The following is a 21160-nucleotide window of genomic DNA, read 5'->3' as shown; positions in this document are numbered from 1 at the left end:
TATCCTGAGTAATCGCGTACATGTCAACCTCATAGCAGATGTCGAAATGAAGCCCACTTCTTCGACTGACTGGATAGTCGAGCTTAAGCCATTATGAAGCAATCATCCCTGCGGCTCGTGCCGCTCTTTTTCGGTATGTCTACTTCCCCATTTCGATCAAGAGAGGCGATACTAACGCGCCGACACATAACAGTGGTTTTATATATCTTCGTCGCTGTGACATCTGCCCAGAATCAAGCATATGAGCGTTCAGTGAGAGGGGACGGAACACAGAAGCCTCTAGGACATCACTCGATATTAGACGATGGCTGGGGAAGCAAACCGCGCAATGACGGTGGGCAAATTATCCACATTATCACAGTTTATATTGATAAAATATTTATATTCTTCATAGGTGCCTCCGCTGTTCAAGAAGCCACAGCCATCCTTCGCAAGATTCGACCTTCAACATACCATCTTTCTCGATTCAGCAAGCCCACGGGAGTATTTGGGACTACTGCATATTATGTCAAAGAACTCTTCTTCCTCCTTTTCATGAACGGTCCTCCGCAACAGAATCTTGTCACTTCGAAACCACAGTCGAAGAAACTCAGCCCCCCCCTGTCTCAAGCTGTTAAGCTGCTGGAAGATGCGGCTGCTCTGAAGAACCCGGACGCGATATTCGTGCTCGCTGAAATGAACTTTTACGGTAACTTCACTCATCCACGAAACTATTCTGAGGCCTTCCGAAGATACCACGAGCTCGCTACATTGAATGGGAACAGCTCCGCCCAGAGCATGGTTGGGTTTATGTATGCGACCGGTATTGGAGGTGCTGTGAAACAAGATCAGGCGAAAGCAATGTTATATCACACATTGGCTGCGGAAGAAGGCGATATTCGATCAGAAATGACAGTCGCGTATAGGCATCATACTGGAATCGCAACGCCAAGGAATTGTGAAGAAGCTGTCTTTCATTATAAAAAGGTCGCGGACAAGGCTATCGGATATATGAGGTCAGGGCCTCCTGGTGGATATTCCATGGTCAAGGATTCGTATAGAATTGCGGATGATGAGGGGGGTGTATATGGAGAGGGAGCAAGCGTTAGCAGCGCTGGACCCAACGCCAAACAAGGAGGGCCAAACTCAGATGTCCACGCGTCCTTCGATGATGTCCTGGAATATCTCGATTTGATGGCAAGAAAAGGCGATCCAAAAGCCACGTACAACCTTGCAAAACTCCACTACGACGGCTCCAGAGCGTTCAAAAGAGACCTCGCTTCCGCAAAAAAGCGGTTCCTTGAGCTGGCCCGAATGTATTGGACTAGGGACGGGAAAACCAAATCCGATGTACCGCTTGGCACAGAAAAGCTCGCTTCGAAAGCAGCGGGTTATCTTGGACGCATGTTCCTTCGTGGCGAGGGAATGGAGCAAAGTTTCTCAATCGCCCAGACATGGTTCAAACGCGGTATTGCGAACGGAGATGCCCTATCTCAATATTCTATGGGCTTGATGTATCTTCATGGGCTAGGGGTGCCAAAGGATCCTGTCAAAGCCGCAGATTACTTCGCCCCAGCAGCAGACCAGGATCTTGCTGTCGCGCAGGTCAGGCTTGGGGCTCTGTTTCTTGACCAAGGAGATGTCCCAACAGCTATGAGATATTTCGATCTCGCAGCTCGCAACGGCCACATTGAAGCATACTATTACCTCGCTGAGCTCAGCAATCAAGGCGTTGGCCGCGACAAATCTTGTGGTATCGCAGCTGCGTACTACAAGATTGTGGCAGAAAAAGCAGAAATTATTCTTTCGTCATTTCAAGAAGCAAACGAGGCTTATGAAAACGGTAATCTTGAGACTGCCCTCATCGACTATATGATGGCCGCTGAGCAAGGCTTTGAAATCGGGCAAGCAAACGTTGCTTACCTTCTTGACCAAGTCAAGCCACGCTTTACTTTGAGTTCGTTCATTCCATTCGTGAAGCAAAAGGTATCTCTGGTTGGAGATGCCGCACCTGCACTCATTTACTGGACCCGCTCCGCTAAACAATCGAATATCGACTCTATGGTCAAAATGGGCGACTATTATCTCAAAGGCCTTGGCACACCTCCTGACCAGGAAAAGGCCGCTGCATGTTATCTTGCTGCAGCAGAGACGCTGCAAAGTGCTCAGGCTATGTGGAATCTAGGCTGGATGCACGAAAATGGGATTGGCATTGAGCAGGATTTCCATCTTGCCAAAAGATTCTACGATCAGGCTCTTGAAACCAACCCTCGAGAGGCATACCTTCCCGTACTGTTATCACTCTACAAGCTACGCTTGCGAAGTTGGTGGAACACTGTCACCAATGGGCGTGTTAATTCTATTCAAGATGATCGACGTAAGTCATCTTACTTTTCCGCACTGTTCTCTACCTCCGCCCATGTATCTCTTCATTCTACCTTCTCATATTATCCCATCCCCCATCTCAATCGATTCTACATCTCTTCACTAAGCTTCAGACTAACCACTGCTCCAACAGCACCCAAAAAGGACTGGTCTTTCGCCGAATGGATCCACGCCTTCCTAGAAGCTGACGCGGCCGCATGGGAAAACATGGAGGTCGACGACTACGACGGCACGCATACTGGCCACGACGGCCACATGCCCGGCGCCGACGACGACTACTATGAGGATATCGACTCCGACATTCTCGAAAGCCTCATCATCCTCTCGCTCACCGCTGCTCTAGCCTTCCTAGTCTACTACCGCGCACGGCGGCAGCGGAGGGCAGAGCAGCAGCGACAACAAGGGCAAGGGCCAGGGCAAGTGCAAGAGGGGCAGCAGCAGCAGGGACAGCAGCAGCAGGGACAGCAGGAGGACCGAGGCGTGTTTCCCCAGGCGAATGATCCGGAGTTTTTGAATTGGCAAGTCGGCGGTGTAGGACACTGAGCTATTCTTCTCGTGACTATGGCTATCTTTTTGAGCGGTATTAGTAGGGAAAAGGCTTGGGGGCAGGAGAGGGTCATGAGAGCAGCATTGGAAGGTGTTTTGGGCCCGTTTTTGATGTTTGTTGAAGGGATCAATGCGTCCCGCTTGTGTATGTATGTTGTATGGTGTAACATGAAGCTCTGAATTGTTCAGCTTACAAATCACGTGTTCATGATCACCTGCTGCTGAAACTCTCGCAGAGGCTAAAATTGCAATACTTGGCTTACAAGAGATCGACGTGGATAGGGTAATATCCATATGCCGCTAAGCGCACGGGCCGCACCGCCTGCAAATTGGTGACTCAGCGGCTGTTTTAGTCCTAGACCTTCGTGAGAAGGTCTGGTATACGGTTCGGATTTTATATAGGCGCGCGCTGGGTAATTGGGCCTATATACACCTACTTTAAGCTTGATTCTAGCAACATCGGCATCCTTCCTAGCTATTACTAATGGCTAGAATAACTAAATTAACCCCTGCAAAGAAGACTAGGTTGCCCAATTTACCCGATTCCAATTCGTTATCTCGTCGTCGCGCCCAACGCGCCCAAGTCGTAGCAGCCGCACCCCTCCCGTGACTACCGCCGCCCTCTTCTTACCGCAGCTGGAGTACCTGACCCGACGAGCCAGCTTCAGATAATAATCGAGAACTACGAGTCTTTTATTTAGAACGCAAAAGACCTTACGGTGCACCTGCATCAGGAAATGGAGGTTACTTCCCTGATATGCCACGTTCAGATGAACCGACGCTCTAGTGTACGGGTTAGGCAACTACGACAACTCTGGCAGTGACTGACACAAAAAGGGCAAGAAGAGGCTTGGAGCTCTGAGCGCAGCCTTGTGTAGGAGTTTTGATTCAAACCTGCTTCGTAGGCCCTTGTGTTTGGAAACACTTAGCTAGCACTTAGTGCCCAGTTGGGCGATAAAGCAGCGCAGGCGGTAGCTGAAAAAAGCTCACTAGAACGGGGAAAGAGGGATGTCTACGGAATGCCATGGTAGAGCAGGCTGCTACGGCAAGGAAACAGGAATAAAAGGGCACGAGTCGGACGAGCAAGAGAAGCGTGGAAGGAGGTAATTGAAGGATTACGGAAGCCGTGGTAAAGGCATAATTAGCAATTCAATTGCAAGGCGACAGTTCATTTAATTGTCGAATACTAGTACAGAAGTAGAAGGCACTGCGCCCTACAACGATGATGATAACAGTGAACATGCAACACTTAGGCAGCGCTGCAGCCAATTGATCGAAATGGAGATATTCGGCTATTCCTGTTATTAGATATTACGCTACCTACGTGATTCTGAGACTCCTAATGCCTTTTTCGAACCAATCATCGTCCCTTCTATTCTCAGCCTTCCCAACCGCCATATCCAGCAATTGCCCAGATTCCGATTTTGTTTCTCAATGGCTTTGCTGAATGGTGAAGGCTAAAACAATATGACCGAGTTGCTTCATGTGCTCGCTAATAGTCGTGTCCCATGGACCAAACTGATTCATTCTCATAAATGATCGCGGACGCTTTGCGGTTTCAGACGAGTCCTGACTGCCGTTGTCTCTAAGGTATTCAACGTACGCTGCATCGTATTCCGCAAAGGTCAGATATATCTCGTGGTTGTCCTGAGATATAAGCAACCGCCTGCATTGGTTAGCACGACACCCGAGAAAAATGGGCAATTCTCACCTGGTCGATTCTTTTCCACTCGCCGAACGATGCAGTTCGCCGTCATCGGGATTTGCGAATATCCAAGCCGCCATTCGAGCACTTTCCTGCATCTGAATTTGAAGTATATTATCTTCCCTGATATATGCTTTCACTTCCAAAATAGCACCCACTTCGCCGGACTGGCCTTTTTCCAGGTACCCATCTGTGCTTGCCTCGAACAGGTTGCCAAATTTGAAAAATCTCTTGTGCATTTTCCAGTCCGCTCGAACGTCTGGATGGTGCATAGTAGTTGAGTTAAGGAAGAAGACGAGAGCCATGTTTACTTTCAGCTCGTCATTTGTAGCTGAAATTGTGAGGGGGTGCCACGGTCCAAATATCAGATTCTCTTCCGAGCCCGGACAGAAGCTGTCTAACTCCCCAGAGTCATCTGTTAGTACCACTCTGCTGGCCTTCTTTCCGGATAACCGTGTCGGAGTAGTCGGTGCTAATTCAGTCTGTTCCGTCGTTTTGGAACTGGTCCGTCCCGCTATTGGAAAAATCTTTGGCAATTCGTAATTTCCATGGTCCTTGTCTATATCTTCGTAAACCCGTAATTGATAATATTGGGCAAGGGTGAAGGTGCCAACGTCTGCAATAGGAGCGCCAGCCAGCGTTTTGCCCATCGAATCCAAGTATTTAGACCAGGATGTCATGGTTCCTAAGAATTCTTCGGCTTTGACGAGAGCGTCACCAGGAAGCCAGTCAGACGGCTTGAAGTAAGCCTGCTTCCGGACCCTCCATATAACTCTGAGACAGAGATATCGCTCAAACTCTATCTTTGACGTCGACTTGTATTCCAGGACGTTATGGATGTTTCCATCAGATAATCCATGGTTTTTGACCTCTCGTGCCCATTCACTAGCTGTTCTAGGCAACCTTTGGGGCATCGTATAATTGGGGTGATAAGACAAAGTGATACGATGTAAGTAGCTGGACAGAAAAGCGAGTACGAGGGCGGTGCCTAGGCGGCGATGCGGGCTTTTTAGGGTGACGTAGCAATGTCCCTGTTGCTGCCAGCGCTACTAAATCCCGTTCGGGCTAGATATTACCAGAGTTCTGGAATGTAATGATTGATATTCGAACGCCTACAAGTTATTCTTCTCTGTGACGATGGCCATTCGGTCACTCACACTGACTTCAGTTTTCACCGAAGTGAGAGCAATAGAGGCTTTGTGCTAACGTTGTTTGGATCGCTATCGAAAAGGTTCTCAGCAAAGGCCGAACTTCACATGTATAATGTTCAATGATCATGGATATGTCCCGTTGTCCGGCCTTCCAGAGCTTCTTCTCGTTATAGATATCTGATGTGTGATCAGTATCTCCTCGTTCTCCTTCTAGTAACACATCCAGTATCTGCTCAGTCTAGACCTCGAAGTGCTTAATTGAGCTGTTCAGCGCCGGTGTTGCGCTTTCGGACAGTTCCGGCTTTTCTTTTCCGAAGGCATAGTTGACAATAGTGATTACTGTGGGAGGCAATGCACGCATTTAAAGGCTTTGGGGATGAGTTCACGACGTTTTCATAGCTTGAAATGCAACAACGATAGTTTATTATTATTACCGCAGTTATTTTCTCGGACCTGCGTAACCGACTTATTGCTCTGCCAATAATATTCGCGTGACACGCCAAGGGCAATTTGTTGACTCAATTCCGGCCTCCTCATTGGACATGTAAATTTACGGATCCCGTAGTGCTCCTCGCATTTGCGAGAGCCACACTTGTATTCACCGTTCCTGGCGATCTCGCAGGCGTACTCCCATCTTCCGCCTTAACCCAACCTCCAGTTGCCCTCAATCGTCATGGACCTCAAAACCAGGCTCGAGAACTACAATCGTCTCGGAAAAATGAAGATAACCTTCACACAGCTACAATCGTCTTATATCGACAACAGCGACCTTTCGACCTTTGGCATTCAGTTGTTCCAGATGAATCTCCACCCCGAGGACACAACTGACCTTAATTTCTGCACGCCATTTCCGGCCCATAAATTCGACGAGTTATTCGAAAAAGTCGAAAAACCTGAGTGGGATGAACCTGCTCCAGGCTACAATGACAATTTTCATGAAGCCTACGGACTCGGGCAGTGGTTTTCTGAGTATCTGGGGTCTCACCGTTATGATTGGGATCTATTAGCATCAAGAAATTGGGAACAAATGTGAGTTCTTAATTCGGGAATCGCGGAGTAACAATGTCTCCAATAAACCGACCGGACGGTCGGTTGGTTTGGCAAAATCCAACGAACTAGACCCATTACCCTACCGACGGCGGACCTGTTTGATTTGCTGGGTGCTATGGTGGAGTCGGTCTGGCAGACCGGCAAAGCAAACGGCTTAGATACGTCGGCCTACTAGACTCATTGCAGAGTAATGTATGGAGAATGCTGATTTGTTTTAGGACAAGTACCCTTGAGAATAGATTTCTATCCGACTATTCGCGGCTTACCCAAAAGTGGCGGATGCTTACGGTGTTTATTCCTTATCCGCGACCGAAAGTGCACACTGCCTGCATACTAGTGGAACAGGCTACGGGGGAAGACAAGCTGCTTCGGAGCGAGATGATCTGTGCCGTCAGTCTTATAAGGGGACGAATGCAATTAAAGGAATATAAGGAGCATCAGATATTTCCGGTTTGTTTTTTCCTGGCTCCGTGAGTGGTGATTAATGCTGATGACTAGGCTCAAAGGTCTTTGTGTATACTTTCGCCGGCCGGAAAGTTCGGATTGTCCAGGTGCATTTTGACGGCAAATATCTTGTCGTCCGCTTGACAAAGTACCTTGATTTTGAGGAAGAGAATGTGGATAACGTCAAGTTGTTACTTCGGTGGATGATGAACGAACCTCTTGGAGACACTATTCTCAGCAGTCCAGAGACTGAAAGCTTTGAGAATCAACCCCCACACCTAGGAAAGGGTTGTCAATTCGGCCAATGGCTTGACTTAGCCTCTCTAAGACTCTCCTAGCCAGCCTCGCCTCCTTTGGCCGTGATTACAGCTCTGTGACGAACCGCTCTTAAGCATGAATTATCGCTGGGAAATCTGTGCAAATAAGGACTCGATTGTAACCTAGTTTAATTGTAGCCTAAATGTCAGCAAAAAGAGCGTTGGTGGTGCAGTTCCACCTCCGGTAATTTAGTGTAGATCTCATACTTCATATTTGAGAACGGTAATATCTTGATTTATGTCGTCTCCGCAATTACTCATAATGATTGGCCAACCTGAGCGGTTTAACAAGTCCAGAATAATAGCTTTTAGAATGGCCGTGAACAACTTAACTTCATTTTAATGACAGTTGGGTATTAAAAACAGCAGAAAATAATCTGACCACCACAACTCGCAACCACGCTCAAGAACTATGACAAGGCTGGAACTCCTCTGAAAAAACCAAGCAAATGTCTCAATTTCAGTGAAGGGAAACATAGAGACATTGCGCCATCCATCCCGAAAATTTTTTGGTGAAGAATTTTTTTCACTTCTTTCATTCTTTCCTTTTTTCTCCATGTAGAAAAAGTCCCTAAATCAACCCAGCAGGATGGCGCTCTTGCAGCAGCGGCTGCTTCGAGTGGCAGTGGACCGATTCCCAGAGAAGCGGCGGAAGACCGTGCGGGAAAGTTTCTGAAGCTTTGAGCTCATTGCACTCCCAATACATCTGCTTGTCCGTCAAGTGAAGGACACGTTTTGAGAGGAGTCGCTCTTGCAGCGTCCATGCCCGTGTGTCCCAGGCGAAACCGGGAGACAGCCAGTCGATCATTGAATGATCGTCCGAGTGGGCAATTAGCGGATCGTTGCTGTTGTTGACAATGGTGAGTACAGCATTGCGGTACACTTCGGCCATCCCGTCGCATTCTCTATGCCGGTCTTCTTGGGAATCTTGGATCACGCACAGCGAATCTACCCAGAGGTAGCGGACGCCTAGGCGTCTTGTGACAGAGATAGCGTCGGCGACGGCTTGAGGCAAGCTTTCTTTTGGAAGTGATTGGAGCATAGTGTGAACATTATTGGTGGTGAGCATGAGTTGGTCAGCATTTCCCCAAACGTAGCTTAGTGTGACATAGTCGACGTTAGAAGGGAGTTCAGTTGTGAAGATAAGCCGACCAGGAGATTCATCATGTCTAGTCTGCTGGACATCCAGAAGACGTGTTGGAAGTAGTGACGAATGGTTGCCCATGTCATTGCACGCCGGATGCTGAGTAGAACATAACTGGAACCAGTGGATGGCGCTCTGCAGACAATCATGATGTTGGTGTAGATTTGCACCTTCCAGCAAATCGAGCTCTTTTTGCAAGTTAATATCGCTTTTTTCAAGAAGTACGTCAGCCAGGGAACTAATTTCCTCCAGAGGTCCAGGAAAGGATTTGGTACCAGTAGGCCAGGCCACACAACAAGGTCCAGGGGTAAAAATGGCCGAGACAGCAGCTGCATCGGGTCGACCGGTGGGCTTCGGATTTAGCATACTCTTGACGGTTTGGAGTATGTATCCACCGTTAGGGTTAGTGTCTTGTCCTCGAAGGAAATCAATCCACCAGTAAACGCGCGGAAGGTCGTTGTAATAACACTTTCCTTCGCGGAACTCGCTTTGGAATTCGCGGTAACCTCGACCAGCATGGCGATGTATGACAAGGGCTATCTCTAAAAAGACACAGCCAAGGGAGTAAATATCAGCTTCGATTCCTCTGGAAACAGAGCTTGCTACTTCGGGGGCGCAGTATCGCCGAGTCATAGGACCTGAACCTGCATTCGAGAGGCTTTCTTTGGATATTTCCGAAATGCCGAAGTCACTCAGAACCAGATTTGGGAACTCGTACTTGCCTTCCATGACTAGAATGTTTTGGGGCTTGATGTCCATATGTTTAATCAACGGTCGCTTCTCATGGAGATAACGGACCGAAGACGCTAGGCATCCAAACATTTTAGTCATATCATCTCGTCCATACGACGGAATATCCACAGCATGTTTGTCTAGCCAGACTGAAAGGGTGACTTCTGCGACCGGAGATAGGAAGATAGAAAGGCTGTCGCCTCGAGAGTACGTGCCGAGGAAGCGGATTATGTGAGGATGCCGAAGTTGCTGCAAGACTTCAACCTCTTGGATAAGATCGTCGAACGCAGAGCTATCTCGTTTCTTAAGTGTCTTTCGGCAAATTTTCAAGTTCGTTCCTCGAACAAGGACTTCATCCACTAATGAGAAACCACCTGTGCCTAGCAGCCGAAGGCTGGTAAGGAGCGAACGCGACCAAATGGATTGCATAGAGTCTTGCAGTAGGTTAAACCCGGATGCAGCAAGGGCCGGACCCCCAGTGTTCGTGAATGCACGGGGATAATGGTGCTTCCCAAGAAATGCGAGACAAGCAAGGAAATCCTTTGCTCCCGTGCTCTCTTGGTCACTACTTGCTTGTACTACTTCCAAATGATCTGCAACGTGATTGCAATGTTCGTTCCATGAACAAGATACCATTTTACAGTGGTTGAAGCCGCATCTAAACGCGGTCTTCTGGGACAATTTTCTCATCATTTTGAACGCAGGTAAAGCGTTTAGGCTTCCATGGCGCTCGGAATGCCGATAGTAATCATTCTTGCAACGGGAGGTCCAAGAACAACTCGGATCAGGACATCGATACTCTTTGCCCGTCTCATGGAAGCTCTTTTCATGCTTCTTCCAGTCGGATTTCGTTCCAAAGCGTTTCTCATCTCCTTTCTCAGCTTCATAAGTGCAGAAAAACAGCTTTCCGGAGGCATTCGGAATAACAAGTGCCTCGGTCGCCGGGAAGTCAAGCATCATTTGGGTTGGGGTAAAAGCTGAGGCTAAAGTTGGTTGGGCAGATGCTGGGGCCAAAGCTGAAGCTAAAGTTGGTGGGTATGTTGCATAACCAGAATTGAGGGGGTTATGGCGGCACGATGGGTCGCCGGAATCGATATACGGGGAGGATAGTGTGTTTGAGGTAGCCTCAACAACCTCCCCAGTGGAGAGATTACTTTCTCTTTCAAGCCTAAATATGTTGCTTATGTGGGGTCCCGGCCTAGAAATCTTGCAAGTGATTCTTGGTACAGGATCGCTCTGGGCGTTCTGGGAATACCTTCTCTTCTTGCGCGGGTCAATTCCTGGCAAATGGTCATACAGCAAATCACTCGCAATGGAGCTATGAGCTGGCCAGGCAGCCATCGTGACGAGGATGGGTCCGGGAGGCCGGATATCACACTCTTTTTCGGTCTGACCACGATCTGTCGCAGAATCCTCACCCTTCATCGAAGAGTCGTCTAACTGAGTTTTATTCCATTGGGAACCTGGTGAAATAGGGCGGTTATCTGGGTCATGCAGGCTATTGATGTCAGAGAATAAGGGTGTTATGGGTGGAGATTCGAGGATACACCATCCGCGGTCCGATTGATTGTTGTATGTAGTAGGGGATTGGCTGCTTGTGCTTTGAGGTGGTTCGACATTTCCTTGTGTCTCTGAAACTTGGTCCTTGTCTACGTTGTTCGGTATAAAACTTGTTCTCCATAATGTCGTGGCTGGAGAATTCCGAGAATTCGTACCGCTGCCTGCAGATGGGCCACTTTGGTCATTTCCTTCACTGTCATCGCATTCTCCGGAGCCGGGATTGTTTTCTGGATTCTGCTTGTCACCTGAACTCCTAGAATCGCTGCCTTCGCCGTTATCATCTGCCGGGCTATCATCGCTATCATCATCATCATTAAAGTCATCAGACTCATCACTGTCATTCCAGTCTAGCATGCACTTTCCTTTCTTGAAGTGGTCCGCAATATGATCGATACGTTCTTGCCTGTTAACAAAGCGCTTCGGGCAAAATCCGCATTTCCTGGGAAAAGTAGTCTCCGTCTCGACAAGGCTAGCGGTTTCATAGTCGGCGGCAGAGAGCGTAGGGTGGATATTGTTAAAATGTTGGGTGAAGTGATACCTTCGATAGCATGGTTTAGCCCGTTCCCCCTGAGATTGACACAAGCTGCAGAGCCAATGCTTTGATGGGTACCCCTCCTCTTCATTTCGTTTCCAGTCACACTTTCGCCCGTACCGCTTCCCGCATTTCCTGGTGCATTGGAAAATTTTGCTCTCATCCCTCTGGAGCATTTCTGGGTTTATTGTCGGAGTGCAGCTCTTCTTTCCTGAACGCCTTCTGGCTTGGCCCTCAGTGCATCGATGTGATCCGCGAGCGCGTTGTTCGCTGGTATTCTCCTCGGTAGAATGCTGGGGAATTTCTTCGGTGGTTTCATTCGACGTTTGCTGCTTTTCGAGAGACATTTGAGAGCATGCCAAAGTTGACTGGGACTTGTAGGCAGAATCGTGTCCTGCCAATCCTTGTTTGAGCATCTGGCCAAACCAATGTTTAACAGCGGTGGTCGACGCTTTAGTTAAGTGGCTCAATGCTTCAATGTCTTGATCGCTAGGCAAGACGGAGTATTTTTTACTGAACCAAATGGCGCAAACGTCGGCGGCATCCTCGTCAAGCCCAATCTCCTCCTGACGAACTAGGCATGTTGTCCGGGGCTCAAGCAGCATTGGCGTTCCTGGAAGTCCTTCGCTTTGATGGCTGCTCTGAGACGACTCTACTCGTCTGTCCGCATTCCATATAGAGTTCGAAGTCACGGAGTCAAGCTCTACTGGGACATAGTGGCCCGGGTTATGAGTGTCGGTTAGAAACTGGCGCTTTGGCGCGGGTAATTCAGGACTGTTGTTCGACAGCGGCCGCTTGGCCGTACCCACGGTATGCGGGTTAGCATAGAGAGAGGAATACGGTGGTGTTATCGCCGGTATCGGGTCATCAACGACCATCGTAGAAGAAAATTGGCTACTCCAGGTACCAGAATTTGGCATGTCATTTACGTCCTATGATCGTTAGTAAAGCAAGGAAGAGCACGAAGTCAATGCCAGAAGTGATTGGATAGACCCGCATGCCTGAAGGCCTTCAGTAACCAACGGTGGTTACAGGACTGCTCAACAAAGCGGTCTTAAGCCATTCCAGCAGGAGCATCCAAACACTTTAAGCACCAATCTGCTTGGAACGGCTTACAAAGCTCTCATTCGGTACATAGTCATGGTCAGAGGGTAAGCTGTAATCGCTCTGATGAATAGGTAGAAGAGGATCCAATGAGGGTGGTAGGTATGATTGCTGAGTGTCCGGCATTGTTTGGAAACTGCTTTGGCTCGTTGGCATGACAGGCAAAGGCAAGGATGAACGCGTTGTGGAATCCGTCGAGATGGCTTCATCTTCGATCAGCCCTGAATAATAGTCGGTGATGTGACTCTGCTGAGCAGGGTCTGGGTATGATTGATCATCTGTCATAAACTGGAGACTGCCTAGGTCTACCGCATCTTCCGGCTGAGGTAACGGGATATCCATGTCTGGATATCTGGTGGCAGCTTGGCTCAGAGGTAAGGGTACAGAATTATAGCTCATGAAGGCCGAACTACCAAAATCGAGTCCATCGTTGTTTCGTATTTCGGTCTCCATCTTCGTTGTCGAACTCGTGGGAATTGTCAGCAGCGGCAGTCGACGTCGCGATGGACAGAAAACGTCTTGTTAACGGCAATGACTCAACGACAGACAGACTATGAAATGAATTAGGATTGACAAGGTGGCCTGACGCTTATTACATAGGACTTTTGCTCATCTTCCGCCTTTTTGCAGGTGGGCGCAATTGCAGCTCAAGAGCCCTTTTCTCAAGGGCTCTTGGAAAAGGGCGGAGTGACTTGGAGGACCCGGTTACATTGCTATTAACCTAATGCAGCCAAGATCGTGCAAAGAACTATCGCCTCCTGCTGTATATAACTTATAAATTTATCCAAGGCGTTTTCGAGACTCGAAGAACTACAGAGTTAAACTCAAGGAATATCAACTTGAAAGATGCTTAAACGCTTCAGCATTAGCAAAGATAGAATGTAGTCGCTGAGTACCTATGCCTGAGTGGCTAGCATTTGGTCAGAGCTCATTGACAATTTAACGGCCTCCTTAAGCATCAGGCAGCAGTTCGCTAAAAGGAGGCGCAGCACTCCACAGCTCAAACTGTTTCTGTCAACCGGACTGCCCTATGATGTGGCTGGGTGGATTGGGCGAAGCTTGAGAAGCTCATCGGCATTGCTGGAATTTCCGTGATCGCTTCCTAGCCATTCCATTTAGAGAAACACTTCACGATCTGCTTGGCAACAAGTTCATGGAAGCCAAGGTACCACCACGCTCAAAAAGAATTTTTGTATGCAGATAGCTATTAATTACAGAGAAGGCGCATTACAAAAGGGAGGCAACCAACTCTCAGCAGCATTAGACTAGGTAATAGCACCAAGGTATGCCTTTAAATTTATTATAATTATATCTTCGGTCTCTTAGTAGTCCTCTAGACATTCGAGACGCTTGGATGAGGAACTCGTTGCTTACGTCCAGACCTTAACCTGCAGCGGGGACAGTAGGATCCGGCGGCCTGCCAACGCCCGTCATTACCCTCAGCATCCAGTGTGCCCAGCCTTCTTTCTCTCTTACCACCTCCTCAAGTTCTTTCACTCTGTCTTCTACAATATCAACCTGCCTCTCAAATTCAGCAACTCCGTCATCAACATCATCAACCTTGCTTCTAAGAGCATTGATTTCGTATTCAAGTTTTGCCCCCAGAGTCTCAACATCTTTGATAGCATTCTGCAGTTGGGACCGTTCCTGCGTCAAGATCTCATGAGCATCCTCCCGGAGGGCCCGATACTCCTCGAGGCGAGGATAGTACATCTCATCAAGCTGCTGCTGGTCGCGATCCGCTTGCTCATCCAAGTATTGCATATTAATGATCCTTTCTTCTACCCAAGCGCCGTCTATGCTGCTTAAACGTGCAACACGCTCCCGCATACGCTTTGCTTCATCCGCTAAAACCAACTCTCTCCTTATCTGTTCCCTTGGAGACGTATTACTGTCCGATGTCTGGGCGAAAGCGTGACCAATAGCGTTCCATGTTAAAACGCTGTCCTCAGCGACGCTGAAGGATAGATGGCGGGGCCACCAGTTGTCATTCCTGGTTTCGTTTGGATAGGAAGCGGACTCATCAAAACTCAGAGTCCTACGAAGCAGAACTCCTACATCTTGAGCGTCATCTGATGGAAAGAGATTTGTGAGATCAATGCCTCTATATATTGAGCCTGCAACTGAGCTCTCGGCCGTGGGTGGTTTAGACGACTCGTCGGCTTCGGACCTGAGAATGGCATCCACCTGTGGTTGTTCAGCCCCCTGCGATATTGACTTTTTATCTGGAAAAAAGGCATTCTGAGATTCGTGGGGTGTCTCAGTCAATACCTTTGAGAACGTAGGTCCAAATGAAGGTCGAGAAGACTCCCCAGGGCGAGGCGATGAGATAGAGTTCGCTGCACTGCCCGCATTATATTTTAAACCGCCATCTTCAACTTTCTGCGAAATGACGGAGATCTTAGAAAGTCCCCCGCCGGTATGTTGAACAGCAGAGCCGTTCTCGTCTTTTGATTGATAGGAAGTAACATGGCCATTCTCGTCCTTAGATGGTTTCGACTGGTGGCTTCGCAGTCCTACTGCATCTTTGATTCGCCCAAAGCCGCTGCGAGCATCAATTTTCCCAGTAGTCTTTTTGAGCGCTCCCTTCTTTGATGGCGCCTCTCTTTCAATTCCGTCCCAGCTAGTTCGGGCATCAGATTGCTGCCTTCTATCATCCCCAGCAGTCTCACGTCGTCGCAAGTTAGAGTCGTCAAGCATGGATTCTCGTCTTTGTCGTGACCATGCGTAACCGCCTTGATCGTCCTTTTGGAATATCATACCTTCTTCTGTAGGTAAACGGCTGAACATGTCTCCAGTGTGCGTCTTCCGTGGTTTTCCCCACCATAACCACTTTGAACGTTGACCATGTACAAGTTCAACGAACCTTTCAATATCGACAGTTTCGATATCTGCAATTCCGGCTTTCTCTCTGCCACCAACCATTCCCATGACCATCTCACCTCCTTTCCCACTAAGTTCTGCAACAGTTGATTTGACTGCTCGAGGCATAGTCCAACCCTCCCCACTTGCTGCTTTCGCGGTTGCTCTCCGCAGTCCCTCTAGGGTTTGGCGATCCAGACGTCGGGTCTTTTGCATTCGTTGAGACTTTTGGAAGTATGCAATTCCACGTTTCGTGCTGTCGATGTCAAAGACATCTTTTGCAACAGGTGCGTTATATGCGCTCAGCCGGTTCCGTGCACCCATAAGCATTCCCAATAGGGCAGCAACCGTAGTAGGGCCGAGTATTCCGTCATGGGGCTCAATGCTATAATATTCTGTTCCGAACTCTACCCACCAGTCATTGATGGCCTTCTCGGTAAAGTCACATAGAAGTCCATCAGCATACTCCGGCTTGAGCGAGCCAAATAACACCAGAGCCACTTGGCACAATTTGACAAGTTCAATTACAGAACTGAAGAAGGGGATCTTATCGCTTGTCCTATAAAGCTGATGGAATTTTGCCACCGTGGCATTACTTGGAGTTGCGAGTTTGATTCCAAGACGTCCGGAGCAGCCTAGTCTCTTCAAATTTTCGTTGACGAAAAAGAGTTCGCGATGCTTCTTGACATCGCCATCTGGAACTGGTATAACTGTCAATGAAGAAGGGAAGCCACTTAGATTTGTGATGAACAGAGTTCCAAGATTTGTTTCCCTTTTTCGTGCGTGATATTGGCTGAGAGCCCTAAAATAAACCCTCATTTGGGGTGACCATGCTGCTTCATCCGTTGGAACGCTCAACACGTTCACTACCACCGTATCTGAAGGGTCTCCGGTATAAGTTGTGATGATAAAGGTCGGGTGTGTTCTGGAACAAGCCCATTGTTCGACGAGGTAGATTTCGTAACCTTCGAGCTTCTGGCGCGTCGCAAGAACAGTGGTAGAAGGGTCTTCCTCAAGGTATCTATATATGCGAATCAGCCTTTTGCTAAAATTTTATGGCATGCTATCTACCTAAATGCTACAGGATCGGGAAGAACAAAGCGTTGATGTGCAGTCTGGCCGGAGGGGTTCTTTGCAGAGTCTTTCAAGGATGTTGTGCCGGACAACGATGAATCAGTCTGGTAGCCTGTAGCTACCGTACCGTCCTTAATGTCTGGTACAGCAGTCTCTATCTCAGGAACGCGCCGACGAAGGTCCATGTCGGAATGTGTGTATAGAGTTATATGCGGCGTCGTGGAGATGGTCCTAAGAAGGTATTGGGTGACGCTGAAACATCTCAAGAACAACAAGGACGAAGACAGATATGCGGAGCCATTCGGGTTGTTGTCTTCATCTCATCTAGATGGGGCTCGCAGAGAGGACTGGGTGCCCAGCTCTGCAATCCGAGTTCTATGATGCTGAGGCTCGTCGCCACGGCGTCTGGAGGCTGTAGTGGTAAAGCTGAAGCCAACACTCTTAACTACCTATGCTTGCTAGCCTTCCTCTAAGTAGGATCGTTTGCCGTTCTGGAGCGTGAAAGTGGTTGTTAGGAGTGAAAAGCACTTTGTTGTGGACCGCACGAACCCCGACTAGCCCCACGTCACTTGTAGATCACCTGCAGCACCAACACCACCCCAACATCTAACGTCGGATTAGGATGGACCCAGGACATGTGATCCCGGTGGCAACACGACCTCTAACCGTCTCTTCTTCTTGTCTTCAATCACGCCTTCAACTTCCTTTCCGAAAGGTGTCCTAGTTAGGATAGCCTTTGCGGACGTCGACAGCTATGGACGCACTCAAACATGAGGTCGAGCAGCTACAGAAGAGAGATAATCTGGAGAAGAGCATCGATGATGCCCAAAAGACCATTGATCTACTTTTAAACGCTAGGAAAGCTCTCTCAGCAGGTAAGACTCCGTAATACAGCTCTGCAATGATTCCTAGCTAATTATGGACCCATGCAGACCCTAATTCTACACCCATGACCCTCGCAAAGCTCCAGAATCCCGTCAAACAGTCCTTTGATAGAGTAAACGACGATCTCAAGAAGATTCACTCGGGTCTCAACAAATATTCCAAAGCACTCGATAAGGTGTGAAGTCTCCTGCGGTCCGCTGTGTTACTGTGAACTAATCACAAATCTCCCAGAAATTCAAAGACAAGCCATTACCAACTGCTGAGAATGATGCACTCTCATCTCACCCTTCCTTGGTCAATCGAGCGATAGCCATGCACCTCCTTCGCGAGGGCCAATTCTCTGTTGCCTCTACGTTTATCCAAGAAGCGGAGGCTCGTCCGCCACATCCCGAGCCCACGCCTGGAACCCCAAACCCATACGTACAAGAGAAGGCTTGGGAGAAGGACCTGGTGAATGGAACCTTCAACTCAGAAAAGCTGCAACAGCAGTTCGCGGAAATGTACCACATTCTGCGTGAGTTAAGACAACAAAGGAACCTTGCACCGGCTATCGCGTGGGCAAGAGAGCGCAGCGCAGTATTAGAAACCCGTGGTAGCAATCTCGAGTTTGAGTTGTGTCGATTACAATTTGTTTGTCTATTCGTGGGTTATGATGGCGAGGGGAACATGGGAGATTCGGCCAACGGTCCTCTGCGTGCATGGGCATACGCAAGGAGTGAATTTGGGCCTTTCCAGCATAGATACGCTCGGGAAGTCCAGCAACTAGTAGGAGCAATGGCTTTCTGGCAAAACATCTCTGACTCGCCCTATCGACGGTTCTTTTACAACGACTCTGCGTGGGAAGAGGTGGCAAATTCATTTACGAGAGAATTTTGTTCGCTTCTGGGGCTTTCGGCAGACTCCCCGCTGTACATTGCTGCAACGGCTGGAGCCATCGCGTTACCGACTCTTCTAAAGTTGCAAAATATTATGAAAGAGAAGCGGACTGAGTGGACTACCCAGAACGAGCTGCCTGTAAGCTCCTTCTCTAATATTTTTCCTAAATGCTCTACTAATTATGGCACTCTAGGTCGAAATACCGTTGCCGCCCTCATATCATTTCCATTCCATCTTCGTATGCCCTGTATCCAAGGAGCAAGGCACGGATCAGAACCCTCCGATGATGATGCCGTGCGGCCATGTTATTGCTCAGGAATCTCTCGACAAGCTGAGCAAAGGTGCAAAATTCAAATGTCCGTACTGCCCCGGAGAAAGTCATCCTCGTGATGCGAAGAAGGTGTTTCTATAATATTTTTGGGAGGCTAAATTTATCATCGTCCATGCATATGTGGCGCAAGGTTATCAAGGCACTTAACTGGGTGGAGAGCAAGGCGTTCCCGAGCGTTGAACGGATCATCTCAACTTACCGTATATTTCTTGAGGGTTTGTTAGATTGTTTCGTTAGCATTTGGCAGGGACTGGTGTAGGGTGGTTTCTTGGGTTGGAAAAGCCTATTGTTTGATTACTTGTTAAATGATGGTTTTGAGAACATGCCTTCTAAGGCTATCTGCCAAACAATCTTGTTGTATCGGGAGTTATCCCGCGACAACATGCTTTCATGTTGCAGTCTTGTCTCTACTGACCATCCTTAACTCGTGCTGATTAGGTTTTAAAGTTCCTTTCCAATGCTACTTATTACCATCAGATGGCATTAGAGTTCTCACTGTACCATTGACACCTCTGGATTGCGGTTCGTGCACGCTGTAGGGTCTACGCCAGGCGCCTACCAATGCGAGGGATTCGGCTCAGCCACGTCGAATCATGCTGCGTCTTCATTTCAACGTCCTATTGAAAAAAAATCTTCTTGTGCTCGTGAAGGATATGAGCTCTCTTAAATCTCCAGTTTTTTATTTCTAATTCCTTACAATTCATGTAATTCCCTCCAAAATGGAGCGTACCTAAACCGGTCCCCAGTTTCTCTCCAAAAAAAGCTGCTCTTTCTGAAATAGCTCGAATAGCATCTAATCGTCGAGCCGGAATGCCAAGCGACTGCTAAATTCCCAACGAGGCTCTCATCACCGCAAAGCTCGCATTGAAATTCCAGGGTCATCAACTAGATTTGGGCCAACGCGGTGCTACGCAAAGTCATCACCAGCATTTCACGCCCAAATGGAGCTTCCAGGACCCTCACACAGCGCCGCCACTTCGCTACTCCTCTCCACATTCTCGACACTCTACCAGCCATCCCTGGCGTGAAGGTTCACCCTATGGTAGGCCCAGCGTAAGGCGACGCCTAATTCGACTTCCTAGGCCCTCTAAACAACAGGTGGCTTGCGGGCTAGAGCTGGCCCAGCACGTCGTCTCGATGGCCCATCCTGAAACCGCGTCTACGCACCGGACGAAGCCGAATCTAAGCCGAGAGCGTCGGCGAAGCCTTAAAGAAGCCACAAAGCCGCTCTGACCTGCCCATTTTCAGCCCCGAACCTCCTCCACAACCCTCTCCGAAGCCCAGCACCACAGCCGCGGCTCTCCCAGCCCTCTAGCGCTCGACTCGACCGACTCTTGGTCAGCCGAACCGCCTCGATCCCGCCCCCCGCAATGCCTCCCAGCAAAAACCTCCCACTTCCCTCGTCCCCCCAACGCCCCTACCCATGTCTCGGACTAACCGCACACATCCAGTTCATGGCAGAGGGCGCAATGGTGCTGGGGGCTGGCCTGGCGCTGCAGTTGTAGCCGTTCGGCGGCGCGGTGCGGCTCGTCGACCAGCTGGCCGCGTGGCAGCGCCGCGTCGTCTACTGGGGCTGCGGCGGCGTCCGGGTCACGCTGCTCAGCGAGGTTGCGAATAGCTGGTGCTGGTGAGGCACGCGCGACGTGCTGCCGCTTGCGGCGGACGCGGCGGGGAAGCTGGGGCGCGCGGCTGGGTGGCAGGAGGGGTCGTTATGGGGGCGCGTTGTCCGCCTGCGGTGATGATGGCGGCGGAGGTGAGTGTGGTTTTCTTTTTTTGTGTTAGGAATGGGAGAGAAGAGGGAAGAGTGCTGACTTGGGTTTGGTGGCTGATTATCGTTTATGAATTATTCGCTGGTCGCAAGGAGAAGAGAAAGGCTTGAAGTTGGGATTGAAGATATAATGGTGGAGCGCAGGCTATTTGTATGTTGGGAACTAATCAATGGGGGACTAGCTGAGAACACGGACACTTGAGGGTGACTAATTAAAGTTGGTAGGGAAGGTGGAAGAGAAGTGTTTGCGACAAACCTACGATGCCGCTTCTGGCAGAGTGAGCGAGTCCGAAGATGACGCCAAGACGATCGAGATATCGCCTTTAAGGAGCAAACTAGCTTCAATTGCAATGTTCTCAGACGGACCAGAGCTAGGTGGGAAGGATGCTAATGCACGATATTGTTGTGTATCAATTCGTTATCTGGAAGGATGCGCTACTGGTTCGAGTCTCTGCCATAAACATGGCTTCTAATTACTGTGGACCGAGACGGACAAATAAGCATTCATAGATACGATAGATGCGCTCGCTATAAATCTCCGAAGATGATTTACATGTTGAGAAGGTAACTAATGCGAGTATAACCGTTCCGATGGGACATTGATCTTGGAGCATCGCCGGGTGGCAAATCGCAAGTTGTCAGTGTGCAACAACATGAGCGGCTGAAACCGGCATGAAGGACGGCGATTTGGTGCCAAAATAGGGAGTTGTCAGTT

General features: G+C 49.0%; 6 protein-coding genes across 6 annotated transcripts; 3 read left to right on the top strand and 3 right to left on the bottom strand.

Moving 5' to 3' along the window:
• Positions 1 to 53: 53 nt before the first annotated feature.
• On the top strand, positions 54 to 3169 carry K441DRAFT_709195 (HCP-like protein). The gene is made up of 4 exons (XM_067653834.1): positions 54 to 133; positions 194 to 334; positions 395 to 2356; positions 2498 to 3169. The coding sequence occupies exons 1-4, from the start codon at positions 94 to 96 to the stop codon at positions 2905 to 2907; spliced, it is 2553 nt and encodes an 850-aa protein (XP_067497355.1). The 5' UTR covers positions 54 to 93; the 3' UTR covers positions 2908 to 3169.
• Positions 3170 to 4046: 877 nt separating this feature from the next.
• On the bottom strand, positions 4047 to 5593 carry K441DRAFT_647919 (uncharacterized protein). The gene is made up of 2 exons (XM_067646872.1): positions 4622 to 5593; positions 4047 to 4576 (listed from the first exon to the last, which is right to left on the bottom strand). Exons 1-2 carry the CDS (start codon positions 5527 to 5529, stop codon positions 4342 to 4344), a joined length of 1143 nt encoding a protein of 380 aa, XP_067497354.1. The 5' UTR covers positions 5530 to 5593; the 3' UTR covers positions 4047 to 4341.
• Positions 5594 to 6429: 836 nt separating this feature from the next.
• K441DRAFT_670186 (uncharacterized protein) lies at positions 6430 to 7264 on the top strand (the record flags this gene model as incomplete). The annotated part of the gene is made up of 2 exons (XM_067650244.1): positions 6430 to 6795; positions 7035 to 7264. Coding segments are annotated over exons 1-2 (586 nt in total), but the record flags the coding sequence as incomplete, so codon positions are not given.
• Positions 7265 to 8148: 884 nt separating this feature from the next.
• Positions 8149 to 13102, bottom strand: K441DRAFT_682357 (uncharacterized protein; the record flags this gene model as incomplete). The annotated part of the gene is made up of 2 exons (XM_067651562.1): positions 8149 to 12477; positions 12662 to 13102. The coding sequence occupies 2 exons, from the start codon at positions 13100 to 13102 to the stop codon at positions 8149 to 8151; spliced, it is 4770 nt and encodes a 1589-aa protein (XP_067497352.1).
• Positions 13103 to 13805: 703 nt separating this feature from the next.
• K441DRAFT_647912 (uncharacterized protein) lies at positions 13806 to 17092 on the bottom strand. The gene is made up of 2 exons (XM_067646871.1): positions 16583 to 17092; positions 13806 to 16532 (listed from the first exon to the last, which is right to left on the bottom strand). The coding sequence occupies exons 1-2, from the start codon at positions 16768 to 16770 to the stop codon at positions 14033 to 14035; spliced, it is 2688 nt and encodes an 895-aa protein (XP_067497351.1). The 5' UTR covers positions 16771 to 17092; the 3' UTR covers positions 13806 to 14032.
• Positions 17093 to 17339: 247 nt separating this feature from the next.
• On the top strand, positions 17340 to 18758 carry K441DRAFT_592291 (uncharacterized protein; the record flags this gene model as incomplete). The annotated part of the gene is made up of 4 exons (XM_067644869.1): positions 17340 to 17460; positions 17518 to 17645; positions 17702 to 18484; positions 18540 to 18758. The coding sequence occupies 4 exons, from the start codon at positions 17340 to 17342 to the stop codon at positions 18756 to 18758; spliced, it is 1251 nt and encodes a 416-aa protein (XP_067497350.1).
• Positions 18759 to 21160: the final 2402 nt, after the last annotated feature.

The sequence above is a fragment of the Cenococcum geophilum genome (genome assembly GCF_001692895.1).
Source record: "Cenococcum geophilum 1.58 unplaced genomic scaffold K441scaffold_79, whole genome shotgun sequence".
NCBI lineage: Eukaryota > Fungi > Ascomycota > Dothideomycetes > Gloniales > Gloniaceae > Cenococcum > Cenococcum geophilum.
The sequence above is the reverse complement of the archived record's forward strand: the minus strand, read 5'-3'. Positions and strand labels throughout refer to the sequence as shown.